This window comes from Thunnus albacares, chromosome 3 (genome assembly GCF_914725855.1).
Source record: "Thunnus albacares chromosome 3, fThuAlb1.1, whole genome shotgun sequence".
NCBI classification, from domain to species: domain Eukaryota; kingdom Metazoa; phylum Chordata; class Actinopteri; order Scombriformes; family Scombridae; genus Thunnus; species Thunnus albacares.
In genome coordinates, this window is record NC_058108.1 from 25,325,294 (window position 1) to 25,345,664 (window position 20,371).

The following is a 20,371-nucleotide window of genomic DNA, read 5'->3' on the forward strand; positions in this document are numbered from 1 at the left end:
CCCGAACATGAAATAATTTGTGCTGTGCTGGCTGTATGAGATGGCGTGTGTGCACTGCACTGCCCTGTGCAGCTGTCCTCAGGTCAACGAGGCAAGGTGTCCCTGGCCTGCAAACTAGCCTGATTAATGAGCCCAACACAACCACACACACACATTCTCTCACCCCAAACCTGTGTTTGTGCTATATACACACACACTCTCCTACAGCCACAATGACTCATTACTGGATGTACTTTCTTACTCAGACTGATTGCACAGCCTTCAGCGTTACACTATTTACATGTAGTACTATGTTCTTAATATTGAGAAAACATCTGTAGACTCTGAATCTTCCTGTCAAACAAATATTCACAAATCCCACCACAATGAAACTGTCATCACTCAGATTAATAAAGACAAAAAAAATTCACAATATGCAGGATGAAACCTGGCTGCAAAATGTATACTTGTCCATGACTGTCATGTCTTTGAATTTTGAATTGTATTCCTTTTTTTTTAAACTGTATTTTAATTCATTAGAAATATTAACTGATAATTATAATAATTAAAATTAGAAATCTAACTTACAGGAACCTGCAGTCACTATGTTTATAATTTGGACTATTAAGCTAATTTGTGCAAGATTTGTTTTATTATTATTATTGTTATTATTATCTTTATCATCCAGTGTTTTTTCCCAAAACACTGGGAAAATATTACACCTTTACCACTGTATACGTCAAACCGAACACCATATCACATAATAAAAATATATCATAAAAGTACCCTTAGACTTCCTGGGCAACACTTTCACTTTTCTTGATTTCTACAAGACCTTACATAGGGAACGTATACGCCAGCATCTGTGTTGGCCTTGGCTCTAGCGCTGCCTGGACACAGAGCATGATGTGAGTGAAGGCAGGGAAGGGGAGGAGGTGGGCCCTGCAGGCTTTCAAGCAACTATTTGCTCCACACTGATGGAAATAAATAAATAAACTGGACTATGTTTGTGTGAAGCCAATTATGCTGCTGAGGTGAGGAAAGAGTGGGAGGGATGGACAAATCAGTGACCAACCTCTTTGTACATTTGGCAGTAAGAAAGGGAGGGAGGAAATCTAGTTTGGGGTTTTAGTATGTAATTAACAACAACGTGAACACTGTCTAATCCAATTTCACTCCCTCTGACCCCCTTTGGTCTTTCCATAATTTCAATATTCGGATGCAAGAGTGGTGATGTACGAGTTGTAAACAGGTCTGCAGGGAATTACTAGAAGCACCCAACAAATATTTGAGTACCTCATGAAAGAGTGATTGTATATGTCTGTGTGTCACTTTGTGTCTAACCTGGTCTGTGGAAGGCCGAAGTTGGTGCCCACCCCAACACGAGGAAGACTGTGGACCACCTTCTTGACCGTGGCTGCGTCTGGGAAGTTGAACATGACTGCCGCTGTAGGTGGCACAGGAAATAGTCCAGTTATATCAAGAATTATCTTCTGTATATGACATCAAATCACCACATTGCCATTAAACAAATCTTGATGTTTCCAGTATTAAGCTGCAATATGAAAGGAACCAAGAAACTTTATACGCATATCAGTCAGGGTTACAATAAGGTAAAATGTTTACATATGGGTAATTTTGGGTGCTGTCTTACTTCTGTTTGCCATGAAGATTTCCAGAGCGGTATTCTGCAGTAAGTAGCGCCTTGAAAAGACAGCCCGAATCTCTGTGAACAGCCATTTTCCATGAAGACCTTCTGTATAGGCTAAAATCTGGAAGACACGACAGAGAAACAGACCAAAGTGGAGGGAAGGGGTTAGATTCAAATGGAATAACAAAAAAAAGGAGTAAGGAAAGAAAAATTTAAAAAGAAAAGAAGCCAGGGAAGGACAGACAAGATCAGGGAAGAGAGGGAAGGAGGGGAAGAAGAGCAGAAAGGCCAGGTTAGTTCATTTTTCACACAGCGCTGGCATGAAGGCCTGAACAGCACGATTAATGTCTTATATTGATCAGCCTCAATGAAAAAGAGATTCCTTTAGCAAGAAAATGGGCACTATTCAGCTGGAGGGAGTGATGGAAATGTTTAGTTCACTAAAAGATAATCCATATTACAGCACACAAGTGACTAGGAATATCAGAAAATTACAATATATAGAAGCAACAATAAAAAATACTGTGTTGATGTGACAAAGATGAGGTTAAGAGCCTGTTTTATGCTGATTAGACTATTTTTTGTATTTCCATGATGGTAACTGACACAAGGGGTTAAACAATATTATGTTAGCTAGCTCCACATTTAAAAATGCTTCGATGGACTAAGCTTAATCTGTCCCCATGGAGATTGCGGTTGCTGTCAGAGTAACTTGTTCTGATGGCTGTCACAGTGCCTGACAGAGCCAGATGCTTGGCCCTGCCCCTGTGATTTGTACTCCTACTAATCCGGCATTTAGATGTGCTACTATCCTACTTAGCACTGCTTCGTTAACTAGGCTTTTGTTTCACCCTCAGCTTTTAGCTTCAAAGGTGTCTGCTGACAGGGGGCGAACAGGGATATAGTAGAAAGGTAAAAGGGACACTTTAGGTTTTCACAGTATGGTTCAGAGACTGTATTATTAATCAAAAATATTCAAATGTGAGCTAGCAAGCTAGGTCTAGTGTTACGTTAAAGGAGCTCATTAAAGGCAGGGGACAGCAGAGGGGACCAGCTGAGGCCTTTAGCGGAGGACAGCCTCTCCCTCGCTCTCTCTCTGAGGAATAAGACCTGCCTGCATCACAGACTCACTTCAAAGTCTCTGGAGTTCAATTAAATGTGGATTTGTGGCTTGGAGAGGCTGACTGGGGCTGCATCCGGCAGTCTACTATCTTCCTTAACAGTCAGCATGTAGCCAACCTTATCATGAAGATGGTGCAGCACTTACAAGAGCAAACAACACAATTTTTTAAAGCATACCAAAATATTTGCAAGATGTGGAAATATCCTTAAGCAAAGATGTAAATTTCAGATATACTGATGAATATATTTACAAAACTGTAAATGACACAATGCAAGTAACGGTGTTAAAAAAAATAAATAATGCTGGACCCATCATGACAAAAAAATGACTCATCAAAACAAAGTAAATGAAAAGTTAATCATTTTAAAAACCAGAAGAAAATAGATTGGTGGCAAAGAAAATGCTTGTATCTTGATTTCTTATGAATGTAGTGCCATCACAGCAGGTCAGTCGTCATAACACATTTCTTCATTTACAGTTTTACGGAACGATAACTAGTTGTTGAATTACCAATTTGAATTAAACATACTTTATATCTCTAAAATATTTTTCAAAAAGGATACTGTAGACAGGCTATGTGTTTTGAGTTGTGGTTATATCATAGGATCTTTTAGTTTATACCCTTTTGTGTGTATAAAAAGAATGAAACAAGCAAATGAGAAACTGTGTTTAGTCTTCTTCCTAGCCATGTTTTTGTGTTTCAGTGTGTTTCTAGCAATCTGTTTTCTAGTTGAGATGACTGAATTTTGATGACAAACAGGCAGAGAGACCTGATTAGTTTTTAAATGTTTTTCTCAGGCACAATGTTTCCCATGCTCACCATCTTACTTTAGCATATTAGCACTCTAACATGTCCTAATTCACACAAAACCTGAAGTACAACTGAGGTTGATGGGAATGTCATTAGTTTTGTGGGTATTTGGTCATAAATCAAAGTATTGGAATTCTGACCCGATGGTGGCGCAAGATGAAAAGTTAATAGATCACCAAAGTGGTTACAATTCATCCTGGGGGGGACATGAATGTCAAACTTTTGTGGAAATCCATCCAGTAGTTGTTCAGATATTTCAGTCTGGACCAAAGTGGTGGACCATCCAACCAACACTGCCATCCCTAGAGCCATGCTGCTAGCATGGCTAAAAACCAGCTTTTTCATACTATCTGATTAAAAATGATACTCCTGTCTTCAGGTGTATGATGAGTGAATGCTTGGAGAGTAACCTCTAACCTCTAAAAGGGTGTGGTTGACTCATTCCATCCCCAGGAGTACACTCATAGACCTCACGACAGATGACAAGAAGATGCCCAGGGCTGAACTGATGAAGTTGCAGTCCCTGATTCCACAGATAGATGTGACAGTAGCAGAGGCAGCCAGATATCATATTTTTCCCCAGACCAATGAATCTCCTGGAACGCTGTAAATAGCACTCTATGTTCCCAACATCATTGTCCCTATTGGCTGCGCCCTTTCCCTTGCAGATGAAAAAGCTGACTGGGTGACAAGGAGCGTGACAAACTATCCGAGCTGTAATGCTCTAGCTGTTCTGACCACGTCTGGACAAATTACAATGGTGTGGAGGTTATTGTCCAATCTGGAGTTATGGGTGCACCAGCTTCCTCTGTGATAGATAGTAATACTGGAACTGGATCAGTCAGGTTTAAAGAGATGGTAATGCTACACAGAAGCAGAAGAAGAATTTAAACCATCAGTTATATTTTACATCAAAGTTATATTTTATAGTCTGAACAAAAAAAGGCTGTTCAGTTTAAAAATGATAAAAATAAAAATCAAATGATGAGAGGTGCGAAGAGGACAGAAGATTCCATTAAGGGAAACATCGAATGGATCAGGAGCTTATACGTCAACGTGATTGGTTGAGAATAAAGCACAGTTTTATTGATGTTTCATTTCAAGTGGAACAATATCCATGGATTCAGGTCTGGTGCGTCCTGAGATCAATTTCAAAGCGTCACGCGAGAGGACACAGCCAAACAGAAAACAAAGGAACTAGCCTTGATTGCAATGGTTTCTCTCTGTCTCTCCCTCTCCATCTCCCTCCTCTTTCAACCTGTTTGTGCGCCCGGCTGCTGCTGCTCATTTCTGAAGCACTGTCATTTGTCTTTGTCAGATGGCCAAAAGACTGCGGAATGAAGAGGGACACATGAAGAGAGACCGGGTGACTGTGGCTGTGGTGTGTAACCACACACACACACAAAAACTGTCACCACTGAATCTTGCAGACAGTCCTTGCCAGTGAACCCTCTCCATCACCCTTTCCTTTCCAAAACCCAGTTTCTTTTACCAACCACTGTCTCCTTAGAAACATTGGTAAAGTCTAGCAGAGTAACATGGTAGCATGGATGAAATCTAATTGAAACTGCACTAAATTAAGGGAAAGTTAGGGGTGCAACAGACTATCAGCAGTGTGGTTCAAGATAGATGAGGCTCTCAACTGCCTCAGCTGTCAGGGCAGGCTAAGCGTGTGTGTTTTGGGGCTGATAAGACCCTTGGGTTGAAGACAGAAACCAATGCCAATTGCCAATAAACTATATACTTTTTTGTCATAAAATAAGAAAAAAGTCAAATTACAACACCAATACTGCCATTTATGTAAAAAGAATTATTTAAAACTGCACATAAACCATGTGAGATAAGTGATATATGCATATTGGGCTGTTCAGTTTAATGTGCTATGCATCCTTGAAGGAAAATGAGGTGATTGAAGTTCAATTTGTTGCCTGTTATTAAGTATTTCCGCATGGCTGCCTCAGTTAAAGGATAATGGATGAGGGATTTATTATTACCTTTTGGTCAAATGAAGTGGTGTGGGAGATAAGGTGATGAAATTAATGAGCGGGAGGAAGAGAGGTGATCCATCAACATCAAAACGGAGACGAGGGACAAGCAGTATTGGGAGAGCTTGATAGATTTCATAAAAAAAAAACCTGTGGACTTATCAGCATGTAGAGTTGCTTATTGCTTTTCATTCCCCAAACACTCCCTAGGTTCTCCTAAACCCCCACACTCATGCACATGTCAAAAAATGACTTTTAAACATAAACAATGGACTAAGGTTGCATATTTCTTAAAACTTCCAGAAAATAAATTAGAAATTCTGACTCAAGAGTCACAAATGCAGAGCAAACCTACTGCAAAGAGTTACATCAGAGCCATGCTTTTTGCAATTCTTCCCCACATGACTGACCGCTGAATCAAGCCATCTATGATAACCGCAGTTTCAGTGGACCACGACGCCAACAGTGCTTTTACTGCGGCAGCAAATGAGAAAGAAAGCACAGACAAACACGAGCTGACATTTAAGGGCTTTTTGACACTCTCATCTGGTGCATCCACAAAAATACGATAGTTCATCACACACTGTAATGCCACCTTCTACTCTCCTTGTTCCTCACCCATATTCTTGTTTGCCTCCTCCCCCCCTTGCCTTAACCCCCCACCCCCCTCACCCCCAATCCTCTGTTCCACACTGGTAAACTACGCCTTGTCACCAGCCATCAGTAAATGAGTTCATCAGACTAACGAGCAAGCAAAGGGTCCCGACACACTAACAAGGGTCTGTTGGCTGCCTGTGCCTCTGGACCAATCAGGACCCTCATCACCGTTGACACAAAGCCTCCCCGAGCCCTCTGGAGCCAATTAAGACAGATTTTGCTTTTGAAATTGAGTGATAGCCAGAAAAAAAAAATCATGAGAGGGAGAAGGAAGAACTGAAAGTGCTGTAGGTGCTAGAAAGAGAGAGAAAGGTGAAATTACACATTTTAAGCATAACAACACCTTGAAAGAGGTACGCATTTACTAGAGAGAGCACAGGTAGAATGTGTATGGGCAGAGGGTAAGAGTTGGGTGGCTTGGTTGGGAGTAAAATAGGCTATTCATTCATGAGGAAAACAATGCCTCCTCACCGTAAAAACTTAGAATCATATGACCTTAAGACAGTGCAGCCACATGACTCTACTTTCACACTCCAGCAGTTATCCTGTAGCCTTCGTGGCACCGCAGGAGTGTGCTTTAACTGGCCACGTCACCATCATTGTCTAGCCATGTGGTCCATGACTGCTGAACTATGGGAGTAGTGCAGCTGGGTAAGCACTGGGAATATAAAATACATAAAAAGGTATAAAAGTGAAGTACCCGACAGCTGTCAAATCAACAGCCTGCTTGCCAAACCCAAAGAAATGACTTTAACATAGCACTAAAGATCAATTTACGTACAAAATTGTTCAGTATAAAGCAGACAGAATATAGAAAATAGAGTTTATATATGAGAAAGAACTTAGACAATGCTTGTATTGGATGCATTATCAACAGACTTCAGTATAAGTAGTCAAGACCATTTGTGTCCACCAATGATTGATAGACACAATTGTTCTGCCATCATGTAACTAATCCAAGATGTAATCACTGGTCACACATAAAGGTCCATTTGCCTCGAGGGAAGTAAAACAAACTACAAGGTCAAAAAAAATAAACACAACTAAGAAGCTGCGCTGGAGTGTGAGAGAATTAAAGAAAAATAAACAAGCCCAGCTTGCAGAGCGAATGTAAGGTTATGAAGCCTAAAGGCTCAAAGCATTCAGTCCCAAACGTCACCCAGTGAGAGTTTGCACTGCCTGAAGAAAGTCCCCTTTTGAAAGGATCTTTGGGGCCACTTAGTCTGAATTTAGCCTAATAAGGATTAAACCCTCTCTGGCCCTTTTCACTGTTTGCTAACAGGTTAGCCTTTTCTTCTGTCCTTTCCTTGGCTGCTTAGCCTTTTTGAAGTAGGGACAAAAAAAAGGTCTTGTGTGGATTTAGGGAAATACTGCTGCGGTCTTGGGGTTAATTGGTAGAGAAGTGAAGACTTCAGTGCGTTAACTCATTAAACATTCAGCCTTTGGGGATAAGCTATGAGGGCCAAAGCCTCAGAGGGTCCCTGACATATAATAAGATAGCAAAGTGGCTATTTTAAACACTAATTGTGGCAGTACATGGAATTCATAAGTCTTGACCTCAGTAAAAAAAAAATGTGAATAGCCTTTTCAATGAAGAAGCGTTATTTTTTTTGGCAAATGACACAGAGATAGCATCAAGGATGACTCCTCCCTCTGTTTTTAACAATATTCAAGGCTAGCACTTCCTTTTTACCCCCATCACAGCTTAGACTTAGGCCACAAAGGGCAGAGTTGGTGACTCAAAGGTGATGGGGAACAAAAGATGGATAAAGCTTCATAAGTGAAGGGAAGAGAAGAGGGATGTGAAATGCAGCAGACATCCACAAATTGGGGGGGGGGGGGGGGGTCACACTCTGCTGTCTTTACCTGCTACCTTTGAATTACTGTAATTCACACTGAAAGCTGAATTCATCACTGCTTCATCATTACAATTCTACCTTAAAATTGATTCAAGTTTGACTTTGGACTGTGATAAAGAAACACCATGGTATAGATTCAAACAGTTCACTTAAAATTAGAGTTGGCTCATTGCTACTCTTGAATTGGACAACAATACTACAGCAACAGATATGAACCATAAAAAAACCAAGATCAGCTTTGTATTATCATATAGTGCATATAAAACGCAGACTTGTGACACCAGCAGCTAGATACAAGACCTTCATCGTATTGCTGGGCACCTGTTGCGATGGTAATGAAAGAGCTTAAATGTGTTCCTTGATATGTCAAGCTCATCAGTAAACACTTGCACATCAGGAAAAGGATAAAAAGAATGTATATGCTTTTCACAGATGTTCAGAAAATCAAGGAGACAGCCCAGAGCCACCACTGAAGCACCAAAGCTGTTAAAGACTCAACGCTATTGGCCCTCCACACCTCTATAAGCTGCCATGGCAAACATCAGACAGGTTAAGATCGCTGACCGGCTCCTATCGCATTCTCCCCGCTTTCCTTCAATCTCCCATTTTGCCATTTAGTGATGGATAGGCTTTTTTTGGGGTTGGCGCAAAGCTTCGCTGAAGTAAATTCTTTTCTAATCCGGCTATTGTCACCAGCTTAAGTGGGTGTGGGGTGAAAAGCACACCCCGCTCAGGGAATTCGAGGTTTGTTGTCCGAAAGAGGGATAAACGAAAGAAGAGGGAGAGAATAACACTTGGATAAAAGAAAGGCTATGGAGACTTTTTAGAATTTGACGGTGACTCAATCGCAGCTACAGGTTTATCAGTGAGAAGGAAACATTTTGAGAGTTACGACTAATAGAGTGAGCGAGTTGGTAAACATTGTTTGTACTGTGTAGGCAGATAAATTATGATGTAATTAACATACAAATGAAGAACAACAATATTCACTTGGATGCGCTTACTGTAGATGTCTACATACTATCTGCTTGAAGAGTTAATCTTCTGTCTTAAAAACAATAAAATAATTATGGATAGACATTCTAGCATTTTATAATGTGTAACTTTTACTTTTAATTGGATTAAGCATTGCACTTTACGATACAGAATAGATTTGATTGTGATTGCTGGTGTGAAACTAATTTTAATTGAGCTGTTAAACAAATGAAAATGAAAAACCATTGTGCAAGAAAAATATCACGTTTTTCTTATTGAGATCTTAACACAATGTATAAGTAGTGGTTTAGAGAAGTCAATGCAACCCAAACTTATTCATTCTTTGATTTTATTACAGAATTTAAGATAATCTGCGTATTAGAATTGTTTTTGTATTTATACTTTTTTCTAAAGTCTTTCCACTATAGTGCAGGAGTAAAGCTCTGTTGTGCTGATGTCTGCTATAAATGAGTCTTGGATGAGTAAGTAATATGCAATATGTCCCTGTGGATGTGCCATTTCAACCAGACTGGATGGGTCATTAACCATAATGGCAATAGAGGCACCAGAATCCAGCAATGTAGCATTCTGCTCTGAGATGTCTTTACACAGAGCACACATCAATGCTATCACCTTACCTTATGACAACAAATACAGCTGGTTAGAATTACACTGGATTTCTTTTAGGAATTAACAGCTATAATGAATATTATGTCCCAGGCGAGTCATCCTGAGAGTCATTGTGTTTATGAGGTATTCTAAGATAAGAAATCCAGATGATAGGAAGCTCAACAACATCGATATTTACTCAAATTCAATGACATATGGATCTAGTTTTATCATCTCAGATGCAGCACAGACCTTTCCGACAAAACAAGACCACATTTACAATTCAATTTCCCAATATGCTGGGCTACACATCGATCTTTCAATCGGAGTCTGGTCTCTCTCTGACCTTAGCTGAATAACAGAGGCTTGTGTGAACAGCAGGTACACAGGTGCTGATTGTAATATCAGTAGCCTACCAGGCAGACTGGCATCCATAAACAGGCCTATCCATCAGGCTGGCGTGTTGCCTTTGACACGTGTGTCAGCGGCAGACGAAGAGAATAAATGATGGAGAGAGGGGATCAATCAAAGGAAGGGAGGGGAGGCACCTGCCCCCTGACTGGCCCAGTCAAGCCCAGAGATGGAGCATGATGGAGGGGCTAGGCTCAGGTGCAAAGAGGGGGTGGCAGCTCCTTGTCTGGAGGTGCTTGGTTAAGTGTGAGCCAGGTCTCGGCCACAGTGGTCTGCGGTTGTGTTAAGTCAGGTCACAAACATGTGGCTAGAGAGAAGCCGAGCATTGTTTATTTGTGAAAAGAGAAGGGGTGGTTGTGTGTTTGTGTGCGCTTGTGTGCGTGTGGGAAAAGCAATTGGAAGGGAGACATTAGTCATCATTAGGTGGCAAGATGACACTGTGTTTAATGGTTCCTTATGTGATTACGAATGTGGCAAGTGTCTTTTCCTGACCTGTCCTACCTGGTTACCACTCACTGCAGAGATTCATCAGCCCACTTTGCAAGAGTCTCAGTGGTTTACAATTCCTCAGGGGTAAAAAATTATTAAAATATCTCCGAACTTGAATTGTCCGATTAGAACAACAATTTAAAGAATAAACTCCAGGGAATAAATATCAAACATTTTCAGTGAGGAAAAATTTGACAGATAGAAAGATGTTAAAATAAGAGTTTACAGCTTTGAGCTAAATGCTAATGTATGCAGGCTAAGAGGCATATTTAGTAAGCACACTGTTTATCTTGTTAATGATCTTAATTTGGCACCTTAGCACACTACAGTAACATTTGCTAATAGCACTAAATCCAAATAACAGCTGAGGTTGATGTGAATGTCATTCATTATGCAGGTATTTGGTTGTAAATATTAGACTAATTAAACATTTTACCTGAAAGTGGTGCTAAATGAAAAGTTATGGGATGAACAAAGTCATTATATTCATCCTATGGGTACCATGAATGTATATATATCAAATTTCATGGAAATCTATCCCATGGTTGTTGAGACATTTCACATAAAATAGCAAATGTGAAGGCCATGGTGGAGTTTTAGAGGAAAAGTCACAGGATCACCAAAATCATTATGGTTCATCCTCTGGGAATCATGAGTGTCTGTAAAAAATACAGCAATCCATCCCATAGGGTGACTAAATAAAAATAAATGAAAAAGAACTATCTTGAATTCTGGCCATAGAAGGTCAGTGATCTCATAGTCTGACAACTGGCCAAAATCAAAAAGAAGCCTGACAAGTATGGGTTATAAGCAAAAGGAGGAGCTTGTATGTAAAGGGTAACTCTAAATCTTTGAAGGCCATCATTAACAAGTCTTCCTCTGTCACTCTTTAACACTCAACATCTGGCCATGGGTCCACTGACCTCATGCCTACAGAATGAGTTCATAATCACTGATATAACCTCACTAAAACTACTGAGTGAAATATGAGGGACTATATCTCAACCATCGATGTAGTTTGAGACTTAAAAGGAAAAGGAAACGGAGGTGGAGCGCATATGCATTTTGCATGAGGGATACAGAGAAATAAAGGATAGTAGAAAAGGTAACAAGACTTTACTGCTCTACTGGGGAAAAGGAAAACACTTCAGGAAGCTTTAAACCTTTGTTTGGCCTTATCTCCTCTAATTGGCTTAAATCATTGCTAACTGTTTGCACATGTCTTTGTGTTGAGCAGCTCCCAAAGCCTAGTCAGTGACTCCACATAAGCACTGAAGCAAAACGAGGGAGATAATAATTTGGTTTCCTGATGACTGGATGAGCCAAAGTGGGCCGCGAGGACATGATATTTGAGATTAAACTGATTCTGGATGTTGAGGATTCGAAGACTGGAAAATCCAAGAGGAAAACACGATGGCTGTGATAATAACAAGTCTGTCTATGGTAAGGAAAAATTTCATGTCTCCCAGGTATTATAATTACTGTACCTGAAAAGCAGGGACGGTCAGACAGTGAAAGAGTGAAGCAAAGAAGGGAAAGAAAGAGAAGGAAGGTCATCCCAACCCATCACTCTGCCAGTTGTTGTCATGGTGTGGCTGAGCGATTTATTGACTATCTCAGAATGCACTCTGTCATGCACTCTGGTGGAATGGCATGAAGGAGAGATGGAGGGAGGGAGCAAGGGATGGAAGGAGGCCAATATGAATGAGTGAGAGTGAGGGGATCCGTTTCCTTAGGCTCATTGATAATGACATACCTGCTCAGGCTGTCTGTTAGCCCTATAGCACAAACTACTTAGGCTCTAACTGGAAAATCAATAGGCTCCTCTCTCAGAGACCTCTTGCTGCCATGGCTCTTTGTGATTGGCAGCTGCAGCCGAAGGTCGTCCCTGGCGACCATGAGAGTTTGGCGGAGCGAGCAGGGAGGGGTGGTGGGGTAGGGGGGCTGGTTTGTGGTCCCAGCAGTTTGACACTTTAGGGAGAGCTTAACGATATGGGACTGGTGGCTACATAACACTGGGGTGATTTTCCTTGACTGAGTGACCATCCATTCAGCCGCTCTAGCTAACCCCAGGTTGCCGTCGCCACCCAGCTAATTACGGTTACCAATGTCTTCTCAATGGGGGTTTTATCATTGCATAGTCCAAGGTTGGACACTGACCTTTAGCAAAAATTTACTGGTGCATTTTTGAAAATACTTTTCGGAAACACGGTGTGGATGTCAACAGAATGTCAACAGAGTTCAGAAATAGTAGCATATATGAGGCAATAATATGATGCCATTTTAATTGAGATACATAGATTTCTGATATTATATATTTACAATCGCTTTGAACAGTAAAAATACACTAGGTATCATTAGTACTGTATATCATTGTAACAATCATTCAACTATGCTTTGTGTTTCAAATGGAAATTACAGGGCTGATGCTTGCAACGCTGACAAGATTCAGGTTAGCAAGATTTATCCAGACAGAGTAAAATGTACATTATATTTGCTTCCAAAGGGGGTCATGGCAGAAAAACTTGCTATAAATGCTATAAAGTATCTGCTATGCATTAATGTGGACAGTGCACTATTTTTGCAGTTAGTATACAAGCAGCTGATGTACTACTCTATGTTTTACTGACAGGAAATTATATACAATTTGTTAGCCGACCTCAATCTTAGCATGTTATGACAATTTCAAACTGGAAATTTCATGAAGAGCAAGCAAAAGTGTTTCACTGAATATTTATTTTCTAATTTCTTTGTTCAAACTGTTGCTGAAACTGTTGCACCACCCTCTACATTTCTATCACTTTTTTCTGCTTCGATTAGCTTTTTCATTTTTGGTGTGTGGTGATTTGTGGGTAAACAGTGTCCATCAAAACCACAATCAGATTAATGTGCTTGGACAATTTTTAAGTCAACATTTGCTATTTTGCTAGTGTGAACATCCTACATATACAAAACAACAGTTAGAATTAGTCAACAGTTTGCTATCAGGACACAGGAATAATTTATCAAACACTCGGATTGCAATACAGATCGAAGGGAGGGTTGAAAATATCCTCCAATCAGGTTTTTGCTGATATTTCCTTTAACCAATCAGCTAGAAGTAGAGCATTTTCACTTCCTCATTCATGCAATATTAGTAGTCTGCAGGAGAGGCTCTGCAACAATAACTCCACATGCAATATTGATGGCTTGTGTCTAAACACAGAGAGGGTGCTGCTTAAATATACACACACACAAGCAAACACACTCGCACATCTGCTCCATGACTTCATCAGTTCTGCTATCTGCCGAGCAGATGCAGGGGCCTGCCAGCCAATTAGTTGCCTGCGATGATTTTCTTTGAGCCCTCTGTGGAGGGAGCAGCTGGGTCCATCCGGGTTTGGGAGGCAGCGACAAAATGTGTGAACAAGAGTATCAAAAATGTACTATCTCTGTTCACATGTGTGTGGATGTCGGTTGGTGGATGTCTTATCACTCGCTTGGAAGTACAAAGCGCACTAACTCGATCAGACAACTGTTGCATATTCTGTTGCAAAACAAACCAATCTTTTTCTCTTGCTTTCTTCAAATATCTCCACTTTCATGGCATTCCAGAAAATGGTGACATTTAAAGAATTATAGCCAAAACATTAACACAACATTTATTACATATCATCCTCAGGTATGCGTGTTTAAAATATGTTTTATAGACAAATTAGAGATTGTTCTTCTGATTGTTAACTATGTTATAAACAGTGCTGTATACACAGTAGCCAGCCAGGGAGAAGAAGAATAAGGTTGAGACCAGAAAGAGAAACAGAGAAAGGATAGGAGAAGAAGATAAAAAATGAGAAGCAGTGAGGTTACTCATCAGCTGGCAGAGATTTGCACATGCAGGCATGGAGACTGTTTTGTGCTCGTGAGGGGGATCACTGTGGCGTCGTCACACAGGCTCAGATCAAAGAGCCCCTTGACAAGCCCCTGATCTTTTCTCCAGTCAATATAAAGCAGGGGGGAAAACCCTTTAGGAACCACAGATAATTCTAGATGTTTTCAGGAGATAAAGGGCACACAGGAGTAGTAAGAATAGATGAATGAATAAGTGGCAATCACTTGGCGCTTGTCATTATATTTATATATACCTTTAGTAAGGCAATGGAAAGAGGGGGAGGAAAAAGAAAGTAGAATTGGCAAAGCTAAAAAATATTAAATGCTTGGCTCCCGAAGTTGTTCCCAGCTGTGCCAGCAGTGTGCTTACTCTACTTTTGTTTCCAGCTTAAGTCTGTGATGCGCAGTTAGGCACATATGTACACAGAGAAACGTACATACACACAAGATAAGTGTTATATTCTGAGATACGACTGACCTTTCCACCCTTATCAACTGCCAAAATAAATCCAATCCACCGTATCCATTCCATTTTACATCGTAATAAAAATTAACACAATTGCTCAGGAACATGCGGTTTGATAAGCGGGCCAGAACAGATTCATAAAGTCTTTATAAAAGCCGGAGTTTGTGTTGCCATATATTTCATTAAGCTACAGTTAGCATGTCCTTCATAATATTTGGACACTTGCTCTCCAAGTAGTGTCGATTAATCTCTCTGGAGCCGTGCGCTTGATAATAAACAGTCATCCTGAAATCAAACACCCAGAGATTTTTTCTCATCTGTTACTTTTTTCTAAACTCTACAGCCACATAAGGATAACTATCGCTTAACTTGATAATGATGCTGAGGGAGGCAATCTCAGTTTGGTATTTCTTTAAAATTTCTTGATAAATCCAGCTACAGTTGACCTGACACAGTTTCTCTGAATACCCTAGTAGTTCTAAGAAGCTTATCCAAATGGATATGCTTCCTAGAAACTTCACCCCTGAGACTGAAGTTTATTTGACTGTTCTAATTGCATACAATATTCAGCAATGAGTCATTTAATCAAAATACAATACTGTGTATAGTTTTTTATGACATCTAACTGCCTTTGACCTATAGACAAATCAAATATGTTGTTTTTGATCCAAAGTCAAGCAAAAATGATCTTTATTAACTTGTGTATTCACTTTTTAAATGTGGGAAGTTTTTAGTTACATTGACATGAGCTCAAATATCCATCGGGTGTACAGCTTCTTTCAGACTGAAATTAATGATAAATTCTACAAATTTAATCATAAGTTATCTTATCTTACACTCCCTTTAGCCTCATCACCACTTTCTGAAAAGGCTCCATGATAAAGTCCAGAGGATGTGGCAACTATGAAGGGGGGCTAAATTCATCTTTGCCCTTTCTGACATGTTTGTGGCTTATTTTTGAATCCTCTGCATAGTTGGCTAGCTCATATCAGCAAAAGGGTTACTGGAAATCGTTGCTGAATCAATATTCTGCTTTATGTTATATTATTTTTGTAACAAGTGTCATGAAAATTAATCTGTTCGTGGATATTTTATATATTTGCACAAAACTTCTGAACATGCTTCAGGATTGTCTTTTCTGTTTTTAGAAATAAGGTTTAGCAATGTAGGCAATATGCTGCTTTCAGGCAGGCTGCAGAGAAAATATCATACCGACATTTTTCCACTATGCAGCTATGCTACTTGTACAGTAGGCCTCATTGTCTCTGATCAGCATTTCAGTGAAAAATGACGTTCAAGATATTACAGCAGAGGCTGTGATCGTTAATTATTAGTGCAATTTATGTTCTGAAAATTCGGGAATGATTGGACTGTATAGAGGAGTGAACTTATTTAAGTAGCAGGAGGTTTTGTCGAGTATTCAAAATACATAATTAAAATGTAAACATGTTGAGTTGAACTACAAGCGTCTTAAAAGAAGAGAGACTTCAAAGTCGTACAAAATGTCCAATTAACTCCATGCATTTTACACCAGACACCTATAACGACCGCGACCTCGTTAACTAGAACAGCGGACACCGTGTGATAGTCTGCACAGGTACAGGCTGCTACAAGACTTGCATAAATATTTCATAGGCCTTTCACTGTGGGATTTTTTATTTTCCCACATGTCTTAGTATGTCTCACACCGCAGCCCTTTCTCTGAAGAGGAAAGTGTGGCTTCTTTAGTCTTCCAACATGAAGTCTAGGTAACGAGGGCACCACAATTACAACCTCGCAGAGACCCTTAGTTAAAATATTCAGTATGGACAAGGTTCACAGAGATAAACCCACGGGTAAATTAACGCGCGCGCGTGCGTGTGTGTGTACGTGTGTGTGTGTGTGAGTGAGTAAGTGTGTGTGTGTGAGTGTGTGAAGCCACGGCCGCCGTGTCTTCTTTCATTTGACTCCCGACAAAATATCGACTGTGCAAATAAATGAATTCACTAAACTTCAATCGGATGAAATCTTACCATGTGGACATCAGTAACGTAATATTTGTGTTTCAGTTTATAGTTTAGGCCTTTAATTCGAGCTTCACTGAGCCTAAAACTGCAGGTGCACTCGACCTGTTTACCGTTTTAAATGCACATTAACAAAATGTTAAATAATACCCCACGGCATAAAATATTTACAGTTTATAAGAAATGCAATTTCATAAGAATAATAAGTTAACTATTAGAGGATTCACCCCAGAATAAAAGAGAAGTGTAACTAATCCTAGATAAAGACTAAATAAAAACCAATACGTAGCCTAAATATGGTTTTACCTTTACACTTTTAATTATATGAAATAATTGCCTCCGTTTATCGTGCCTCATTTTTTTTACAAAAAGTGGGGAAATCACATTTAAAAGCTTAACGTACAAGTTTATAAAATCATCAGCTCGCTAGACTTTTTATAACAAAAGTAGGACATGCTGCATACGCCAGTAGATAAAAATAAATAGTAAGTGCGAATGAGAGGAAAACCGCTGCAATTACAGAGCCTTTCAGACACAAGTAAAACACGAAGAAACACATTCTGTTAAAAAACGGAGAGAAACAGAGACTGAGACTTATCTGCAGAACACGCAGTAAAGCTGTCACTCACACACTGCCTATACTCTGAATCCTCAAAACTCACCGGGCGAAACTGCGCGCAAAGAGCAACCGCTTGTCTAGAAAAAAAATAAAGTTTAACTGCTGGGCTTAAAGCGTGTACATTGGCATTTACCCGTATAAAACCCTAAAGGTTTGTGTTTCCCTGTGTCGACATGGGAGCAGCGGACAGCTCCGTGCGCCCAGATGCTGGTGAGGCGGACTGGAGGCTCTCCTGCAGGACCGTCTGCGTCTGGCTGCTCTGATTGGCTGCCTGCACTGACAGCTCTGCACATGATTGCAGGGAGAGAAGCCCGACCCCTTTCACTCTTGCTAAAGGAACCATTCATAAACTACACAAGTCCAGCTCACAGCTGAGTGTGGACGAAAAGTGAGCGGGGGGCACAGAGGAGAGAATAGCAGCGAGGAAGAGATGAGTGGTCACAGACGGTGGTTTTAGCCTTTAGCGTCTGCAGCCCAGGACCCACAACCTGAATATGAATCTACCTAGCCGTGCTGGAAGTGCTCATGAGTTGGACTGATATTTAGCAGGCTATTACGTTGCATCCCTATCCGTTTCCTCCTCCTTACACTGACGTCCATCCGCTGCAAAAGCAAAAAAAAAAACTTTGATTACACATTTTTCCTGCACGGGGAAGCATTTGCCTCTGGCTTTACCGGTAAGCATTGGATCCGTCAACTTATTGCGACTCTCCGGTGTACAGCCCGGACCTCTGCCCTAACATGATTGCGACGCAGGCAAAGCTGGTTTACCAGCTTAACAAATATTACAACGAGAGATGCCAAGCTCGCAAAGCGGCCATTGCGAAGACTATAAGGGAGGTTTGTAAAGTGGTGTCGGATGTCCTAAAGGAGGTGGAAGTGCAGGAGCCTCGTTTTATCAGCTCCCTCAGTGAGATAGATGCGCGCTATGAGGGGATGGAGGTCATCTCCCCCAATGAGTTTGAGGTGGTGCTCTACCTCAACCAAATGGGGGTGTTCAACTTTGTGGACGACGGCTCCTTGCCCGGCTGCGCGGTGCTGAAGCTGAGTGATGGCCGTAAAAGGAGCATGTCGCTGTGGGTCGAGTTCATCACCGCCTCGGGCTACCTATCAGCAAGAAAGATCCGCTCCAGGTTTCAGACTCTGGTGGCACAAGCCGTGGATAAATGCAGCTACCGCGACGTGGTAAAGATGGTAGCGGACACCAGTGAGGTCAAACTACGGATCAGGGAGAGGTATGTGGTGCAGATCACCCCCGCGTTCAAGTGCACTGGGATTTGGCCCAGAAGTGCAGCCCAGTGGCCCATGCCTCACATCCCCTGGCCTGGTCCTAACCGGGTAGCAGAAGTCAAAGCCGAGGGTTTTAACCTCCTCTCCAAAGAGTGCTACTCGTTAACGGGGAAGCAGAGCTCTGCAGAGAGCGATGCCTGGGTCCTGCAGTTCAGCGAGGCCGAGAACAGGCTGCTAATGGCCGGCTGCAGGAAGAAGTGTCTGTCCGTCCTCAAGACTCTGAGGGACCGTCACCTGGAGCTACCGGGACAGCCGCTCAACAACTACCACATGAAGACCCTGCTGCTGTACGAGTGTGAGAAACACCCAAGAGAGACCGACTGGGACGAGTCTTGCCTCGGAGACCGACTGAATGGCATCCTGCTGCAGCTCATATCCTGTCTGCAGTGCCGCAGATGTCCCCACTACTTCTTGCCAAACTTGGACTTGTTTCAGGGAAAGCCTCACTCAGCCCTGGAGGCTGCTGCTAAGCAGACGTGGAGACTAGCGAGGGAAATCCTCACCAATGCTAAAAGTTTGGACAAATTATGAAGTGATTGTTGAGATTGAGTCGAGAGACATTTTGGGATAAAACTTCAGAGAAGGACAAAGATGGTTCTCCAACTGATTCTCCAAGCAATGTGAAAAAAAAAAATCAGTAACAAAACAATGCAGCGAGAAAACCACAAAAACCTTTTTTCTTTTTTTTTTCTTTTTAAATGGAGCAATTGGGCCACTGCCAGAGAGAAAGTGAAGGTACATTTTAAGATAAATGTAATAACTTTTAGTTGTCTCCTTTAAATGTTTTCACAAAGTGAAGAAACTTTTATTTAAATATATGCACAAAATCGTTAAGTGAAAGAATAAAATGTAGCGTGCCAAGTTCAATTTTTTTCATTATGTGACTTAAAAAGAAATGTTAATAAAATGTTGCAAATTAAATTACAACTAGGCCTCGTGTCTTGACGTGTTTTGACAGCTGAGATGACGCAAATGATGCAAATCTGTTGCACTCTATTTTTTTTTTTTTTATTGTCTGATGAAGAGAAACGTTAAATTACTCATTTTCACCAGAGATAATCTAACCTCTGGTCTACGTTGGAAATAAGAAAAGAGAAAAATGAAGCTTTTTGCTAAATTTAAAGAGGGAATGTGCACAGCGTAGTTTAGGCCATAAGTTATTTTTACAGTGCGTCACTGGCTCAAAAGGATTTTCGAATGAATGTAAATCAACCGACGCATGTTAATATATAGGCCTGGGAGCATCACTGCTCTGTTTTAACAGCAGCAAAAGCAGAGGGCCTACAGCTAAACTAAAGCCTTCATCTGATTAATGCGGCTCACTTTAGATAATGCAGTGCAGCCCATAGCATAGTGTATGACACCTCAATTGTCAGGTTTATTTTGATGGATTCTGATAGAAAATCACATCCATATAATTTCTGATATTATTGCAATTTATCCCCTTTATATACACATTTATATTTAAACACAAATACAATGGCTTCATGTAGTGTTAAAACTGCTCTACTGTAACTGTACAAACACAACCACCTGTAGGTCAGCAGGCTTCTTTAGTTAACATAGTTTCTAAGTAT

General features: G+C 40.8%; 2 protein-coding genes across 9 annotated transcripts in view; one reads left to right on the forward strand and one right to left on the reverse strand.

Annotated features, from left to right (window-relative positions):
- Nucleotides 1–20,371, reverse strand: part of lrba (LPS responsive beige-like anchor protein) — a 191,405-nt gene that overhangs the window by 52,956 nt on the left and 118,078 nt on the right. For all 8 annotated transcript variants that reach the window (XM_044347236.1, XM_044347239.1, XM_044347237.1 and 5 more), the window contains 2 exons: nt 1,634–1,751; nt 1,324–1,426 (listed from right to left, as the gene is read on the reverse strand). In XM_044347236.1, the coding sequence (XP_044203171.1) occupies nt 1,324–1,426; nt 1,634–1,751 (221 nt within the window). The remainder of the gene's footprint in view (nt 1–1,323; nt 1,427–1,633; nt 1,752–20,371) is intronic.
- On the forward strand, nt 17,662–19,715 carry mab21l2 (mab-21-like 2). The gene has a single exon (XM_044347242.1). The coding sequence runs from the start codon at nt 18,246–18,248 to the stop codon at nt 19,323–19,325; it is 1,080 nt and encodes a 359-aa protein (XP_044203177.1). The 5' UTR covers nt 17,662–18,245; the 3' UTR covers nt 19,326–19,715.

Bases quoted from the DNA above. Each gene is read 5' to 3' on its own strand.
- mab21l2 (XM_044347242.1), top strand. From the start codon at position 18,246: ATGATTGCGACGCAGGCAAAGCTGGTTTACCAGCTTAACAAATATTAC.